The sequence below is a fragment of the Suricata suricatta genome, chromosome 5 (genome assembly GCF_006229205.1).
Source record: "Suricata suricatta isolate VVHF042 chromosome 5, meerkat_22Aug2017_6uvM2_HiC, whole genome shotgun sequence".
In the NCBI taxonomy this organism is placed as follows: domain Eukaryota; kingdom Metazoa; phylum Chordata; class Mammalia; order Carnivora; family Herpestidae; genus Suricata; species Suricata suricatta.
The window spans coordinates 119462725-119480633 of record NC_043704.1 but is presented as its reverse complement, the minus strand read 5'-3'; the positions used below and the strand labels follow the sequence as shown (position 1 = coordinate 119480633).

General features: G+C 36.1%; 1 protein-coding gene and 1 long non-coding RNA gene across 4 annotated transcripts in view; one reads left to right on the top strand and one right to left on the bottom strand.

The window, feature by feature from the left end:
• Nucleotides 1–17909, top strand: part of RASA2 (RAS p21 protein activator 2) — a 102545-nt gene that overhangs the window by 28866 nt on the left and 55770 nt on the right. For 2 of the 3 annotated variants that reach the window (XM_029940151.1, XM_029940149.1), the window contains one exon: nucleotides 15961–16044. In XM_029940151.1, coding sequence (XP_029796011.1) covers nucleotides 15961–16044 — 84 coding nt within the window. Of the gene's footprint in view, nucleotides 1–15960; nucleotides 16045–17120; nucleotides 17166–17909 lie in introns of all 3 variants that reach the window. The other variant, XM_029940148.1, reaches the window with a different exon arrangement.
• Nucleotides 15500–17909, bottom strand: part of LOC115292190 — a 44624-nt gene continuing 42214 nt past the window's right edge. Inside the window, exons 3-4 of the long non-coding RNA XR_003908844.1 lie at nucleotides 16465–16643; nucleotides 15500–15650 (exon numbers count right to left, since the gene is read on the bottom strand). This is a non-coding gene — a long non-coding RNA (uncharacterized LOC115292190). The remainder of the gene's footprint in view (nucleotides 15651–16464; nucleotides 16644–17909) is intronic.

Genomic DNA, 17909 nt, shown 5'->3' with positions numbered 1-17909 from the left:
ATTGACATTGTGCAGTGTACAACATACTGTATATCTTTTATCGTATGTATAGATTTGTGGTAACTGCCACAATCAAGATACAGAACCTTCTATTACCATAAATATCTCCCTTATGCTTCCCTGTTACAGTCACGCCCACTCCTTCCCCGACTAAACATCTGTAACCTTTGGCAACCTCTAATCTGTCTCCGCATCTATAATTTTGTCATTTCAAGACTGTTATGTAAATGGGGTCTTATCATATATGACCTTTGAGATTGGCTTTTTTCAATCAGATCCATCCAATTCTATGTAGTTTCTTATAGCTAGAATATAGTTGGGTGTCACTTTTTTAAATCCACTCTGGCCAGTCTTTTATTTTGTGACTGTTTCCTTTTTCCTCTGTGTTCCTTGAACATTTTTTAGAATTACATTTTGATTTATCTGTACTGTTTTTCTATCTGTAATGTATCTCTTTGTGTAGCTTTTTAGTGGTTGTTTTAGGATTACATTATACATGTATAACTTATTGTAGTCTACTGGTATTGCTGTTTTACTGGTTAGAATAAAGTGTAAAAACCTTACCTTCTTTTAAATCCCTTTACCCTTCACCATTTGTAATTGTCTTAAATATTTCTCCTGAATACATTAAGAACCACATCAGTGTTAATAATTTTTGCTTCAGCCATCTCACACAATTTAGAAAACTTAGAGAAGAAGGGAAGTCTAAGTTTGTTGTATATGCCCATATTTTTGCTCTTTCCATATTCTTTTTTCTTTTCTGTTGTCTTAGGATTCCTTCTGTTATCACTGTCTTTAATATTTAGAGAATCTCCTTTCACTGTTCTCTTAGCGTAGGTCTCTAAGTGATACATTATCTTAGTTTTCCTTTATCTGAGAATGTCTTGATTTTTTTCTTTATTCTTGAAGGATACTTTCAGTGAATATGTAATTCTTGGTTGACAGCTTTTTTTTTTCAGCTCATGAAAAATATATCACTTCCTTCTGTCCTCTGAGGTTTTTTGAATTCATGGTGATTATATATTTTATGCAAGTAACGTGCTTTTTCTCCCTGGTTACTTTCAAAACCTTGTCTTTAGTTTTCTGTGTGTTTCAGTTTGAATCTGAGGTATTTTGACATAGATTTCTTTGAGTTTATTTTGTTTGGTATGTTCAGTCAGCATTTTTAATCTGTATGTTTGCATCTTTTACCAAATTTGGGAAATTACCAGCCATTATTTCTTGTAATACTCTATCAGCCCTGCCATCTTTCTCTTCTAGAGATTTCAATGGCATAAATGTTAGATCTTCTATTGTAGTCCCACAGGTAGGTCCCTGAGGCTCTGCCCCACCACCTCCCACCCCCAGTCTGTTTTCTCTCCCTTGTTCATATTGGGTAGTTTCTGTTCTGTCTTTAATTAAGCTCAATGATTATTTTCTCTCTCCCCTCCATTCTGCTGTTAAGCCCATCTGTCGTCAAACTTCTTATTTTGGTTTTAAGTATTAAAATTTCCATTTGATTCTTCTTTATAGCTTTTATTTCTTTGGTGACTTTCTCTTTTTTTGTTGACACTTTTCATTTAATTTATTTCAGATGTGTTTGTAATTACTCATTGATTCAGTTTTAGGATGGCTGATTTCACATTTTTGTAAGATAACTCCAACATCCATATTATCTCAGTGTTGTCATATGCTGGTTGTTCTTTCTTATTTAAAGCTAAATAGGGGTGCCTGGGTGGCTCAGTCGGTTAAGTGTCTGACTTCCGCTCAGGTCATGATCTCACAGTTTGTGAGTTCTAGACCCACATTGGGCTCTATGCTGACAGCTCGTAGCCTGGATCCTGCTTCAGATTCTTTGTCTCCCTCTCTCTCTGCCCCTTCCCTGCGTGTTTGTTCTCTCTCTCTCTCTCCTCTCAGAATAAATAAACATTAAAAAAACTTAAAGCTAAAGATTGGTGTTTGGGTATGATGAATGGTTTTCAGTTTTACTATAGATATTCTGGGTATTGTTATGAGACTGTGTATCTTATTTAAATATTTTCTTTTAGCCAAACTCCTTGATACTCTGCTGGTGAATGGAGAGGAGTGCCTATTCGTTACAGTCAAGAGTGATAGTTCAGGCTCCCCTTAGTCCTCACCTGTGACAACTCGGGCTGGGATGGGGAAGACTGCCTCATCATTGCTCCATATAGCCTCCGTTGACAACATGGTTGAGAGGATTTAGTAGTTACCACTGTAGCTGGTGAAGGTCTTACCTTCCTACTCAGCGTTCTCTGATATCACCCTGGCATGAAGGGGGAGGAGTACCTCATTGCTACTAGGTGAGGATGAAAATTCAGGCTCCTCATGTGGTCTCTACTGACACCACTGGGGGCAGGGGCTTGTTATAGTCTGTCAAAGATGGAATTCTGGGCTCTCTTCTCAGCATTTGGCCTTTGTTGATGGAGGTTTGGGTGGAGCCACAGTCGTTTTCATGGTGTTTGATTGGACTCAGTGGTTATTGTCTAAAAATGGTTTCTGTCTTGCTAAGCTGCCCAATTCCTGATCCTTTGGATGGAGAGAGCAGACTTTTTCTCAGGACATTTTTTGTCCGTGTCCATTGATGGTGTTTCCAAGCTGATGGCTTCTCTAGCACTCAGTCTGAGATAAATAAGGTATTTTTTAAAAACCCAGAGAATTCACTCTCATGTCTTCTCATGGGTCCCATGATCTCTAATTGGTTTGCTTCTCTTCACTTTTCAGAGCTTTCTTATGTTTGTTATATATTTAATGCTTGTTGTTTTTAGTTGTACTTAGTGGGAAGACAAGGTATGCATGTATTCCATCTTGACCTGGAACTAGAAACCATTTTTTCCCTTCATGAGTGTATTGCATTGTACTGAATTTGTTTCTCTATTATCACTTGACAGATAGTTGAATTGTTTCCAGTTTGAGGTGATTATAGAGGAAGCTGCTATGAATGTTCACAAGTAGGTCTTTGTATGGGCATATGATGGTTTGTATTCTTTTCTTACTTTCTCTTCTATTTCACTTGAACCTCCATGATCCATACTCATTGGCCTGCAGCACCAGAGCTCCAGTAGCAACTTTGCAGAATTTATTGTTGATTTCTCAACTTTTAGAGGTATTTTGAAGTTTATGGTATTCTCTGTGTTTTAGTACCGCTGAAAGCATAGTATTATATGTTTTCTTTGTGCTGCTTGCTGACTTTACATTTGGGGGGTAATGTGTGGAAAGGTTCATAGCCTAGCAATTATTAATATCTTCCAGACCTGGAAGCTCCTCACTGTAGCATTTCTTAAATTCAGTAAGACTTCTGTCCATTGATCTTTACCACATTCTTACCCACTTTTATTTTTCACTTCCTTCTAGGTCATTTTCCATGATCTATCACCATAATCATTTTTTCTTTGCAGTTTTCCAGTAATATCCTTGCTCCTTTCTTCATCCTTCTTATTTATCTGGAACAATCCTAGTGTAAACGAATTTATTAGTCTCTTTCTCTGTGTTCAGTTTGTACCTGAATATTACTGGAGAAAATCACAAAGACTCATTTTACTTTAAATTCATGATCACAAACCCTGCATGGGTATTTATAACTGCACTGGAGTTTTACTGTGTTTCTCTAATAATATCTGTGAGATTTTCCATCATTTCAAACTATAAATTGGTCACATTTTCCTGAATCTAAATCTGCAAACCTGCAGTGGCATCCATCTTTTTGTCCTTATATTATAGTAGAGGAGGTGTCCCTTCTCTTGTTGGGGGTGAATTTTTCTTTCTGATCTCTGAATTCCATCGATTGCCCCTACCCAACGACTTTGCTCCTTCAGTTATTTCTTCTTCTATTTCATCACATTACCTTCTCTTTTAGATTTTTCTCCTCAAAATGTAAAATATGTTCTAGGATCTCCTGTCCTAAAAAGGCATGCCTCCCCAGACCTCATCTCTACCCTCTTCCCCCAGCTACCATCCCCATTTCTCTGTCCTCCTTTGAAGGCAGAATTCTCAAAGTAAAATTGTCTTACAGAGTCAGGGTTCTTTGTGTGAGTGTGTTTGTATACTAGCTCTGTTCATGCAGAAGATCTAGAAACAGTGTCATCCCATTAGCAATGAACATACTTATCTGTAATCTTGGCTTTTAAATATCATTCATCAACCAATATGGTCCAATAGATCTTTTAATGATGATGAAAGTAGTTTATAACTTAACTGTCCAATATGGTAGCTACTAGTCATGTGTGGCTATTGAAAACGTAAAATATGGCTACTGCAACTCAAGAACTGAATTTTTAATTTTGTGCAATATTGATTAACTTAAATTTACATAGCCACATGTCGCTAATGGCTACAGTATTAGTATTAGTATTATCTGTTATTTAAGAGCTACTCCAATAAAGAGAACCTGATTTTTTTAAAGTATTGGCTGATTTCAGGACTTGAGCAGGGAAAATACAAGATGAGTTCAGAGCATATGTGGAGTCAGAAAGTAAGAACATGCTACATAAATAATGATGGCGTGTAGCAAGGACACTGAAGCCAACTTGAAGGAGCTCTAAGTAACCAAACTAGGACAATTGGAGCATCAGATTAAATAATAATAATTACAGATTAAAACCTATAGAATAAGGGTTCCTGGATAGCTTAGTCATTTGAATGTCTGACTTCGGCTCAAGTCATGATATCAGTTTGTGGGTTTGAGCCCTATGTCAGCTTCTGTGCTGACAGCTCAGAACCTCGAACTTGCTTCAGATTTTGAGTCTCCCTCTCTCTCTGCCCCTGCCCTGCTTGTGCTCTGTCTCTCTCTTTCTCAAAATAAATAAACATTAAGAGAAATTTTTAGGGGCACCTGGGTGGTTCAGCTGGTCAAGCGTCCAACTTTGGCTCAGGTCATGATTTCGTGGTTCATGGGTTTGAGCCCTGCGTCAGGCTCTGTGCTGACATTCAGAGCCTGGAGCCTGTTTCAGATTCTGTGTCTCCCTCTCTCTCTGCCCCTTCCCCACTTATGCTCTGTCTCTCTCAAAAAATATTTTAAAAAATTTTTTATGTTTTTTAAAAACTTTAAAATATTCATGAATCAATACTGATATATAAATAAACACACTGAGGAGAAAGGACTACTTTTTCTTATAGTAGAATTTTCATTAATCAATGTAAGACAAATGATAGAAATAGAAAATCAGCATGTATGAATGCTAAATAAGTTGATATAAGTATGATGATGAACAGCATATTTGCATTATCTCAAAGAATGTCTCCCATAAGATGTCTGATAGACACCAAGTTAACTATGTGACTGAAGTTTTAGTATCACTGGTAATAAAGCATCCAGCCACCTGGTATGCTGCATTGAGGACACCAAGATGGATAACCTCAATCTAATCACAGGGAAACATCAAATTCAAATTAAGGAATATTATACAAAAAACTGGCTAATACTGACAAGATCATGGGGCAAAGAATTAAAACTAAGGAGCTGTTTTAGGATGGAAGAGACTAAAAAGACAGGACGTATAAATACAATGTGAGATCTTATATTGCATCCTGGACCAAAAAAAGGACATTGGCAAAATTTGAGTAAAGTCTGTAAGATTAGTTAATATAATTATTAGCTAACATCGTTTCCATGTTACTTTTCTGTGTCTGTAGTCTTACTCGGGTTACACAAAATGTTATACTGGGTGATGCATATATAGGAACTGTATATATTATTTTGCAGTTTTTTGAAATTCAGAAATCATTTCAAAATAAGTAAAATAAAATTGTCTATACCTTAACCCAGATGTTCGCCTGCCTTTTTGGCAACTCCACTTTGGTGTCTCACAACATTGCAGACTTACCACCTTTAAAACCAAAGCATTGATGGTCATCTCTGTACAGCTCCTCCCCACTTTGCAGTTGGAACCACCATACACCTATTACCCAAGCCAGACATCTGGGAATCATTTAAAATCTTTTCTCCTCTCTCTCCCCAACACATTGGATCCACTTCTTACTGATTCTATGAAATAGTTCTTGAATTTTCCAATTTTTTTCACCTACTGACATGTATTTACTTCAAACCAGCAACCATTTATTATTATCTTGACTATTTTAGTAGTCTCTTAGCTGACTTTCTACTCTGTAGTCCGTTCTCTTCATAGCAGCCCAGGATAAACTTTTAGAACATAAATTAGATCATTTCATTCCCCTGCTCAAACACTTAGTGATTACCATTGCATTTAGAATAAGATCCAAGCCCCTTAACTTGGTATACAAGATCTAGCATATTCTGACCCTGCCTGCCTCTTGGATTTCATCTGTGGCATGTTTTCTCTTGTTCATATATTCACTGGCCTTCTCTCAATTCCTCAAATGTGACATATACTTCCTGTTCAGAGATCTGCATCGGCTCTTCTTTTTTGCCTGGAATGCCCATTCTTCTTCTAGCTGGTTTTCTCATCCTTTAAGTTTCAGCTTAGTATCGCTTTAAAATAAGGCACCCTATTCTTTTTCCTTCATAATGCTTGATTTTATTTTTTCTTTATTGTTTGTTATCTGTTGTTTCACGTAGACTCTCACCTCCATGAGAGCAGGAACAGTGTTTGTCTTATTCACCTCATCACCCCAGAGTCTAGCACTCATAGGCATTAAGTAACTTTGAAACAACTAAACGAAGAAAGAAGGTAATATTTGTCTTCTTAAAGGGTGAATAGAAAGTAGCTAGCCTAGAGAAAGTAAGATTTGTTTTCCAGAAGGAAAGAACAATATAGGCAGACTATGAAAGAAGAAACATCATGGTGAGAGAGAGGGAGGGAGAATAATTAAAAGTGGTTTCATGGTGCCTAGCAAATGAAACTTGATTCAAAGATTGGTCAGATACTGGTGAAATAGGCTGGAACCAGATCTTGGAGGCTCTAAATGTATATGACCTGAAACTTAATTTATGAAACTCTTGAAAGATTTTAGACAGTAGAGTAATATGGACAATTTGCATTTTAGAAAGATTAGATTTGTGACAGTCATAAATATAGAAACTGAGAGATGAATTTGAAGGGTGTTCGGGTGATTATGGATTCTGTACCAGAACAGTAGTTACAAAAATGAGAAAAGAGGACAAATGAAGAAATTCTTAAAGAGTAGCATTACTAAAACTTACTGATTAGATATAGAAAGTGAGGATAAAGAAGGAATCTAAATGTGGCTCCTAGATTTCTAAATGGTGTTACTAGGTGGGTGGTGGTATTTACAACAAAAGAGAAAATTCTGAAGGAAGAGCTTCTTTAATAAGAGATGATAATGAGTTGAGTTTTAGCTGCTCTTGAATATCTAGATAGGGGTTTCCATCAGGCATTTGGATATAAAAGTCTTAAACTCTATGGTGAGATCTCATTAGAAATATAAAGTTGGTTGTAGTTGTGGCCATAGAAATAGACGTGATTTAAAAAAAAAAGAAAAACAACAACAACAACAATGAAAAATAGGCTTAGAGGGAGGTTATATAAACAGGAGGGCAAGAGATAGGTGATATGAGGAAAATTAGGAGAATGAAGACCAAGGAAACCAAGAGAGAAGAGGTCTTAAAGGAAGGAAGGGAGTGATCAGAAGTGCTGCATGCAGACAAGAAAACCAGTAAGAAGAGCCCTGAAAAATAGGGATAGCTTTTGACACTCAGGGGACTTTAGTGAGGAGAGTTTCCATAGAATGGTGAAATGTAGATAAAACTAGATTTCAGTAGGGTGAGGAGTGAAAGGGAGGTCAAGACATTTGGAAAGACAAACAGAAAATTAGATAGGTCCTGGGTGACATGAAGTTCAGGCAGTGATTTTTGTATTATAGAAACAGGCTGAGAGAAGGAACTTCAGGAAAAAGAGAGAAACAGAGTAGAAACAAGATGAATATTTGAGTATTTGTTGCTAGTATATAGAGATTTTTTTAATAGTTTATTGTCAAATTGGTTTCCATATAACACCCAGTGCTTCTCTCCACAAGTGCCCCCCCTCCATGGCCATCACCCCCTTTCCCCCACTCCCTACCACTTCAGCCCTCGGTTCGTTTTCAGTATTCAATCGTCTCTCATAGTTTGTGTCCCTCTCTTTCCCCATCTCTCTTTCCCCCTTCCCCTCCCTATTGTCCTCTGTTAGGTTTCTCCTGTTAGACCGATGAGTGCAAACATGTGGTATCTATCCTTCTCTGCCTGACATATTTCACTTAGCATGACACCCTCAAGGTCCATCCACTTTGCTACAAATGGCCAGATTTCATTCTTTCTCATTGCCATATACTACTCCATTGTGTATATATACCACATCTTCTTGATCCATTCATCAGGTGATGGACATTTAGGCTCTTTCCATGATTTGGCTATTGTTGAAAGTGCTGCTATGAACACTGGGGTGCATGTGCCCCTATGCATCAACACTTCTGTATCCCTTGGGTAAATCTCCAGCAGTGCTATTGCTGGGTCATAGGGGAGTTCTGTTGATAGTTTTCTGAGGAACCTCCGTACTGTTTTCCAGAGCAGCTGCACCAGTTTACATTACTACCAACAGTGTAGGAGGGTGCCTGTTTCTCCACATCCTCGCCAGCTTCTGTAGTCTCTTGATTTGTTCATTTTAGCCACTCTGACCGGTGTAAGGTGGTATCTCAGTGTGGTTTTGATTTGTATTTCCCTGATGCTGAGTGACGCTGAGCATCATTTCATTTGCCTGTTGGCCATCTGGATGTCCTCTTTGGAGAAGTGTCTGTTCAGATCTTCTGCCCATTTCTTCACTGAATTATTCGTTTTTCAGGTGTGGACTTTGGTGAGTTCCTTATAGATTTTGGATACTAGTCCTTTATCTGATATGTCATTTGCCACTATCTTTTCCCATTCTGTCAGTTGCCTATTAGTTTTGTTGATTGTTTCCTTTGCAGTGCAGAAGCTTTTTATGTTGATGAGTTCCCAGTAGTTCATTTTTGTTCTTGATTCCCTTGCCTTTGGGGATGTGTTGAGTAGGAAATTGCTCTGATTGAGGTCAAGGAGGCTGTTTTTTGCTTTCTCCTCTAGGGTTTTGATGGTTTCCTGTCTCACATTCAGGTCCTTCATCCATTTTGAGTTTACTTTTGTGTATGGTGTAAGAAAGTGATCTAGTTTTATTCTTCTACGTGTTGCTGTCCAGCTCTCCCAACACCACCTGTTGAAGAGGCTATCTTTTTTCCATTGGATACTCTTTCCTGTTTTGTCAAAGATTAATTGGCCATACATTTGTGGGTCCAGTTCTGGGTTCTCTATTCTATTCCATTGGTCCATGTGTCTGTTTTTGTGCCAATACCGTACTGTCTTGATGATGACAGCTTTGTATTAGAGGCTAAAGTCTGAGATTGTGATGCCTCCCGTTTTGGTTTTCTTCTTCAATATAACTTTGGCTATTCAGGGTTTTTTGTGGTTCCAGACGAATTTTAAGATAGTTTGTTCTAGCTTTGAGAGGAATGCTGGTGCAACTTTGATGGGAATTGCATTAAATGTGCAAATTGCTTTGGGTAATAAAGACATTTTCACAATATTTATTCTTCTGATTCATGAGCACAGAATGTTTTCTCATTTCTTTATATCTTCTTCAATTTCTTTCATAAGTCTTCTATAGTTTTCAGCATACAGGTCTTTTACATCTTTGGTTAGAGATTTTAAAAAAACAGTTGTATTCTGCAACCTTGTTATACTCACAGATCTGTTCTGCTGGCTTGTTGATAGATTCCAATAGGATTTTGTACATGGACAGTTGTATAGTGTATGAGTAGACAGTTTTACTACTTCCTTTTTAGTCTGGGTACTGCTCATTTCTGTTTCTTGCCTAATCATTCCAGTAGGATGTTGAATAGAAGATGTGACAGCAAATATCTTTGTCATATTCCTTATCTTAAGGCATTCAGTTTTTGTGTTTGTTTTGTTTTGTTTTGTTTCTTTACCTTTAAGTATGATGTTAGCTGTCATTTCACAGGTTGAGAAAATTCCCCTGTTCCTAGTTTGCTGAGAATATTCGTCAAGGACGAGTATTCAAATGATCTTATGCTTTTTCTGATTTTTATGTGTTAATATGGTGAATTGAAGTTTGTCAATTGATTTTTGAAATTAAACCAACCTCCACTTGGTTATGTTGTATTATCATCGTGTTATGTAGTTAGCTTTGATGTGGTAAAATTTTGTTAAGGTTTTTTGTATTTACATTTATGAAGGATTTGATCTGTAGTTTTCTTGTAGTATCTGTCTGGTTTTGGAGTCAGGAATAACGGCCTCATTGAATGAATTGGGAAGTAAACTCTTTTTTTCAGTTTTCTTGTGTTTTGTGTACAATTGATAGAATTTATTTTTTACATGAATATTGTAAGAATTCACCAGCGAAGCTATCTGGGCCTGAAGTGGTTCTTTTGTTTGTTTGTTTCTTTGGGTTTTGTTTGTTTGTTTGTTTGTTTTGGTTTTGGTGGAAAGGTTTTTAACTAGGAATTTAGTTTTTTTAAATAGATACGTAGCTATTTAGATTTTGGTGGGGGGTTGGAGAGAGATTAGGAACATGAGCAGGGGAGGGGCAGAGGGAAAGAGAGAATCTTAAGCAGACCCAAGCAGGCTCTTAAACAGAGCCCAGCACAGGCTGGATCTCAGGACCGTGAGATCATGATTTGAGCCAAAGAAATCAAGAGTCAGATGCTTAACCACTGAGCTACCCAGACACCCGCTTTTCAGATTTTTTAAGAGTGATCTTTGATAATTTGTATCTTTCAAGAAATTGACCATTTAATCTGAGTTGTCCAGTTCTTTGGTATAAAGTAATTCATGTTCCTCCTTTTTTATTCTTTTACTATCTGTAGACTTAACTGTGATGCCATGTTGCTCATTCCTAAAGTTGGTAATTTGTGTCTATATTTTTCTTAATCAGCCTAGCAAAAGTTTACCAGTTTTAATGACCTTAAAGAAATGGTTTTAGGGGGCACCTGGGTGGCTCAGTTGGTTAAGCATCTGACTTTGGCTCAGGTCACGATCTCATGGTTCATGAGTTTGAGCCCTGCATGGGGCTCTGTGCTAACAGCTCCGAGCCTAGAGCCTGCTTCCAATTCTGTGTTTCCCTTTCTCTCTGTGCCCCTCTCCGGCTCACACTGTCTGTCTCTCAGAAATAAATAAAACATTTTTTTTAATGTAAAAAAGGAATGGCTTTTGATTTCATTGATTTTTGTGTATTTTTTGTTTTCTATTTTGATTCCCACTCTATTTTTGTTTACTTTAGGTTTAATTTGTTTTTCTTTTCTACGTTTCTTGTGATGGAGGCTGAAGACCGTGATTGAAAATCTTTCTGGTTTCCTAACATTGGTGTTTAGTGCTATCCATTTTCTTCTGAGTACTGTTTGAACTGTCCCCACAACTTGTGATGTGCTGGGTTTTCATTGAAATGCAGTTCAGAATGTTTTACAATTTTTCTTTTGTTTTATTCTTTAAACCATGGATTATTTCATTGTGAATTATTTTGTTCCCAAGTATTTAAAGATTTCTGGAGATATCTTTTTGTTGTTGACTTCTAATTTAATTCTGCTGTTGTCAACATATTTTGTATGCTCTGAATACTTACAAATTTGCCAAGACGTTTTTTGTCCACAGAGTGTTGTTTAAACTTGGTATGTGTTCCTGTGCATTTGAAATTAATATGTTTTCTGCTTTGCATGGGTAGAATATTTTTAATAAATGTTGATTATGTCAGGTTGGTTGACAGTGTTGTTTAACTTTGATTCTTAACTGCCTTATCAGTTATTGATAGGGGGTGTTGTGTCTCCTCCAACTGTGGATTTTTCTGTTTCTTCCTGTAGTTCCGTCAGTTTTTGCTTCTTTTGCACCTTTGATGTTAGCTTAACATTTAGGGTTGTTATATCCTTTTATAAATTGAATTCCTCACTATTATAAAATAACCATCTTTATCCCTGGGACTACTCTTTGTTGTGAAATCTGCTTTGTCTGATATTAATATAGCCTCTCTAGCTGGCAGATTTTCTTTCTTTCTTTTGCTTTCATTCTCTTTTCTTTTTTTCCTTCTTTCACATTTCTAATTTAAATTTAATATTAGAAGATTTTTAATCTAACTTTGACTTTATATTGTATCCCTTTCCTCTTACATTGAAAAGCTTAATCCCTGAGAACAACAACAATTACTGTCATTATCTTATGTATATAGAAAATAGATTCAAAATAATAATGCCACTATTGCCACTGGCAGTGAGGTTACTGAATGAAGTTTCAGAGATCTTACTGTACTGTTTGTTCCAAGGATACAGAGTCAAATACTATGTTCTAGTCTATTGAAATAATTTTCTTTTTTAGTGGTTTCTCAGAGTTTATTCCTCATTTTTAAGGATTGTGTAAGTTTAATTTTACTTTTGAAATGTAAAAGTCTTTTTTGTTTCCAAAGTCAGAACATCTATAAGATGTGTTTGGAGAAGTGTCACATTCATTCCCAACCCCCTACCCTCCATATTAGAGTAATTAGAGAATAGAGGTTTATCTTACTCTTTTTGACAACTACATAGAATTCTAACAAATAGATTTACTATCTATCAGTTATTCAACCAGACCCCTACTGATGGACTTATTTCCCAGAGAATCAGCTTTCTTTTGATTAGTATTAGTATATATATTTCCCACTCTTTTAATCAGAGCCTCTGCTTTTTTTGTTTTTTCAATGTTTATTTTCAAGAGAGAGCACACATGAGTCAGGGAAGGGCAAAGAGAGAGAATCCCAAGCAGGCTCCCCACAGAGCCAGATGCAGGGCTTCAATCCATGATCATGTGGTTTTTATTCTTTTTCTTGTTGATATGTTGTGCCACATTGATTGATTTGCAAATTTTGAACTACTCTTGCATCCCAGGAATAAATTCCACTCAATTGTGGTAAATGATGTTTTTTAATGTGTTGTTGGATTCAATTTGCTAATATTTTGTTGAGGATGTTTATGTGTTCATCAGAGATATTGGCATTTATCCATTTCTTCTAGGTTTTTTAGTAGTTTTTTTGACAGTTTGACATTATTTTTAATAATATTCTTTTATAATCCCCTTACATTTTGTGGAGTTTGTTTTTAATGAGTCTGGGTAAAGGTTATCAATTTTAATGATTTTTTTCAAAGAAATAAGCTCCTCGTTTCATTGATATGTTCTATTGTTTTTTTTAAATCTATTTCATTTCTTTCTCTCCAATGGCACATATTTACTTGATTCTTTGTGTTCCTAGTTATTTTGTGTTGGATTGTAGATATTTTGAAGTTTCTGGATATGTTTATATTTCCTTTTTTTTCAATTTTTTAAAATGTTTTTATTTATTTTTGAGACAGAGAGACACAGCATAAGCAGGGGAGGGGCAGAGAGAGAGAGGGAGACACAGAATTGGAAGTAGGCTCCAGGCTCTGGGCTGTCAGCACAGAGCCCGATGCAGGGCTCGAACCCACAAATGTGAGATCATAACCTGAGCTGAAGTCGGAGGCTTAGCCAACTGAACCACCCAGGCGCCCCTGTTTATATTTCTATCAGTATGCTTGAGGACCTAGTTAAATTACTTAGAAACAATTTGATTCCTTTGAGGTTTGCTTTTAAGCCTTATTGAATGGAATAAAAACAACCTTTAGTCTAGGAATTATATCTTCTCAGTAATGATGCAGTATCTATAAATTACCAAATTTCATACTATGGCTGGTAGGGCCTCATGTAAACCATTTGTGGGCTCCAGGAATTATTCCCTCGACTCTATTCAAATGATTGTTTCCCCAGCCTCAGTTAGTTTCCTCACTTGTCTGTACCTGTCAGCACTCAGCTGAAGACTCCAGGGGGATTCTCACAGCTCTCTGTAGGTTTCTTTGATTCTCTGCAGCTTTCTTTCTTCCAGTATTCTCTTTGGGAACTCTAGTTACTTTGGTCTTCCCCAGCTCTTCTCAGGAATAGTTGGGGACTCACTTCATTTATTTCTCCCCTCAGAGATCACTGCCCTGCACTGCTGAGTTTGTTCTCCCTCCCCACCCCCCAACCCCAGTTATTTCAGGCAGGGAGATAATCCCATTTCCTGTGCCTCTATTTTGGCTGTTTGTAGACATTAACATTTGTCTTTTAGTTAGTTTTTTTTTTTTTCTTAAGGGGAGGCACCTGAGTCGCTCAGTCAGTTAAGCGTCTGGCTCTTGATTTTGGCTCAGGTCATGGTCTTAAAGTTTATGAGTTCAAGCCCTGCAGGGTGCTCTGGAGCCTGCTTGGGATTTTCTCTCTCCCTCTCTCTGCCCTCTCCTACTTGCTTGTTCTATCTAAAAAACAATTTAACTTAAAAAAAGGTAACAAAATGTGAGATAATTCATATACTAAGCTCATTTTCAGTATTTGTTATCATTCCTTCATGTTTATGATAGGAGATTGTTTGATTCACCACTTAGAATAGTTGTAAAAATTTTTCATAACATATGTAGCAAATAAAATAATTTGTATTTAATATTACTTTTGTTTGTCAGAAAACAATTTTAAAACTGTCTTACATTTAAAAGACCACTTCTGATGATTTTTATAAATTTATAATTCTGGGTTAATGGGCATCATTGTTTTGTGAAGTATTCTTATAGAAGCCTTTGAGTTTTTTTACACCTCATAAAATTATAGTGACTTTTGTATAATTAAGATTTCTCATAGTTAGTGTTTACATGCGATACATGTGGTATTACAAAGAGAGTAATACAGTATATTCAGGTGCAGTAGGGAACATAGAAAGATGCTGGACTTGGGAAACAGTTAAGAAAGTAACTTCATACTTTGTAACTTTGTACAAGTTGTACTCCCTCTTCAGCCTATATTGTTAATTTCTCATATAATCTTTTTGAGTCTTACTTTCTTCTTTAAGGTGTTTTTTCTCAAAGGCAGTTGTGGGAATTAGATACATTTTGTGAAAATACATGGTAAAATGCAAATGCTACATAAAAATCAGGTATCATTTTGAGGATTAGCCTGAGGTTAGCCTGAGGATTGTCAGTTTCAAACAGTACATAGTTGGAAAATTTGAGTGTACCCAAGCCTGACTGACATTAATAACCAGAATTATCATCTTGGTCTGTGCTTTCTTTGGTTAGTTTGAGAAATTTAAAAATTTTGATTTTTGATACCCAATTTGATCGAATGAGTCATATTCATTTCTCTTGATTCAGTAGCACACCATATGCACTTCACCCACATACATGATCTGTGGGTTGTAGAGAGAAATAAGGATGTTGCTCAATAGCCCACATCTTTCTACAAAGAATGCTTTTGAGCAACTCTGATGAGTTTGTCTTAGGCATTAAGAAATGCAAACCCTTTGATATTAAACTAAATTTGTGGACTTAATAATATTTAGTGAGAAAATTTGAGGAGCAGACCATTAAGTTAGATTCTATGTCCTCTGTATATACCAATGACTTTATCCATGGAGTATATTAGAAGACCTTGAGTTTTAAGTCTAAAACATTTTCTACAGAATGATATAGGAGCTGTTACTGAGAATCAGAATGAAAGGCTACAGAATTGTGGGAGACTTGCCCTCTATTTATGAATCAGATCTGAAGTGGAAACCACAGTCATTTCCTTGTTTCTCATTCATGCTTCAGAGGATGTGATGACATAGGTCTCGCTTGGTTTGTAGTTTCTCCTTTAAGGTTCATACCACATTCTTTTCCTGTTTAGAAGCCACAGCAGTGTTAGTATTTTATCAAACCACAAAATGTACCTTGCTGGATATTTAGCCAGGGGGTTTGTGCTAAATATTATTTGGTAGTCTCAGTTCTGATTATGGCATTCTAGTTTAAGTCCTCTTCCAGAAATGTAGCATAAGTAAATAAGTGCACAGTAGGTGTATTTGAGGTAGATGGTATATAGGCATACATCTGCAAACCTGAGGAAAAGCTTTAACCCTTTGAATATTTAAAGATAATGCTTTGTGTTATTTAACTTAAATATACCATTAAATTTCTTTTATTCTTCCTTAGCATCGTGGCATGTCATGGGTTGCCTCTCATAAATGGACAAAGCTGTGACTCTTATGCAACAGTTTCTCTGGTGGGCCCTTCTAGGTAATGTTTTGTTGTTGTTGTTTTTTAAGCTTTTATTTAAGTTCCAGTTAGTTGACATAGTGTATTATTAGCTTCAGGTGTATAATATAATGATTTGACACTTCCATACAGCATATTTCTATATGCTTATCACAAATGCACTCCTTAATCCCCAACACCTGTTTCACCCAATTCCTAACCTCCCTCCCCTCTGGTAACCATCAGCTTGTTCTGTATAGTTAACAAATCTGTTTCTTGGTTTGCCTCTGTCTCTTTTTTTCCCTTTGCTCTTTTGTTTCTTAAATTCCACATGTGAGTAAAATTATTATGGTATTTATCTTTCTCTAACTGACATATTTCCCTTAGCATAATATTCTGTAGCTCCATTCATGTCATTGGTAGGTAATGTTTACTGAACTATTATTAGATTTTATTTTTTACCTCTAAGCAGTTTCAAACATGCCTTTATTTTCCATAAGTACACTGATTTTTATCCAGAAATGTAAACATCTCTGAATCTGAAGATTCAGTATGTATATGGACTTAAAAAATGATTTCCTTCTTTGACAGTAGATGCTTCATTACACTGAAATGATCAGGGGTTGGCTTCTGTTCGTAACCTGGAATTGAGAATTCAGAGTAGGAGGGTGAATTATTACTAGATTATTAAGTTTTAAAATTTAACTTAAGAATTACAAAAATTAAGGTTCTAAGAATAAATCCTAAATAGCTATTTATGACACAAAGTAATGAATGCTTTGAAAGAAAGCTCTTTAGTGAGTTCTGTTATACACTTAAAACAACCAAGTCCTGTTTTTATAGAGCAAAAATGGTTCCCATTTCGGATCTGCTGAACTCTTAGACTGTGGGGAACAACATGAGTTTAATAGTAGTTAAAATGTACTTTAAAACATAAAGTTGGCCTTCTTCATTCATCATTGGCCTTCCTACCTTCAAACAGTCTTAGATTTGTTGCAGGTAAAATTCTGTTTCAAGAATTGCTAGCCCAGAATAGCAAGGTATTTTCCATATTTATATCTGGAAAGTGGCTCAGAACTAAAAATGCCTTTTCTACTCATGGCATCTGTGCTCTACAGAAAGAATTCCAAGCTGTAGACAGACTGCTGAAGTACCAGAACATGGTAAAGTGCACCATATCATTGATTTAAATTATTTATGATAATTTATGGAAAAACCTATAGCACTTTGTATATTTTATATTTTATAACTTCATTATGATTTCTTTCAGAGCCTGACTAGTCTGAAATTTGCCTACAACTTGAAGGTTTAATCATGAAACAGCAAAATATTCCCTCCACACCAAACACATACATACATACACAGACACATAACCCTTCTCCCCACCTTCAGGCTCTCTAGGTATTCTTTTTTATTTATTTATTTTTATTTGTCTTGATTCCAGTATAGTTCACATACAATGTTGTATTAGTTTCAGATATACAAATAGATATTTTTATTTTTTAGAAAGTCACCTTTTAAGTCAGTTTAAGAAATGTATTTATATTATGTATGTAAAGTACCCAGTACCATGCCTAGTACTTACTGGGTGCTTAAACAACAGTGTGCTATTATTGCTATAGATGATTTTGAAATTGAAAGCAGATACTCATTCCTTTAACATGCATGCTATCAGAGGGATCAAGTTTTGTATGTGTATGCTAAAAATGTATAACCTAGTGGAGCTTTTTTTTGTTTTTGTTCATAATCTGTAGCCGAAGACACATTCTTTAGTATAATCATTTAGTAACATAGAAATGGAAACTGGCATATGAATTTGGTTTTAAAAGTCATTATTGGTATTGATCTTGTACTATTGTTGTATGAGATGTTAACATTGGGAGAGGCTAGGGAAAGACTGCATAGGA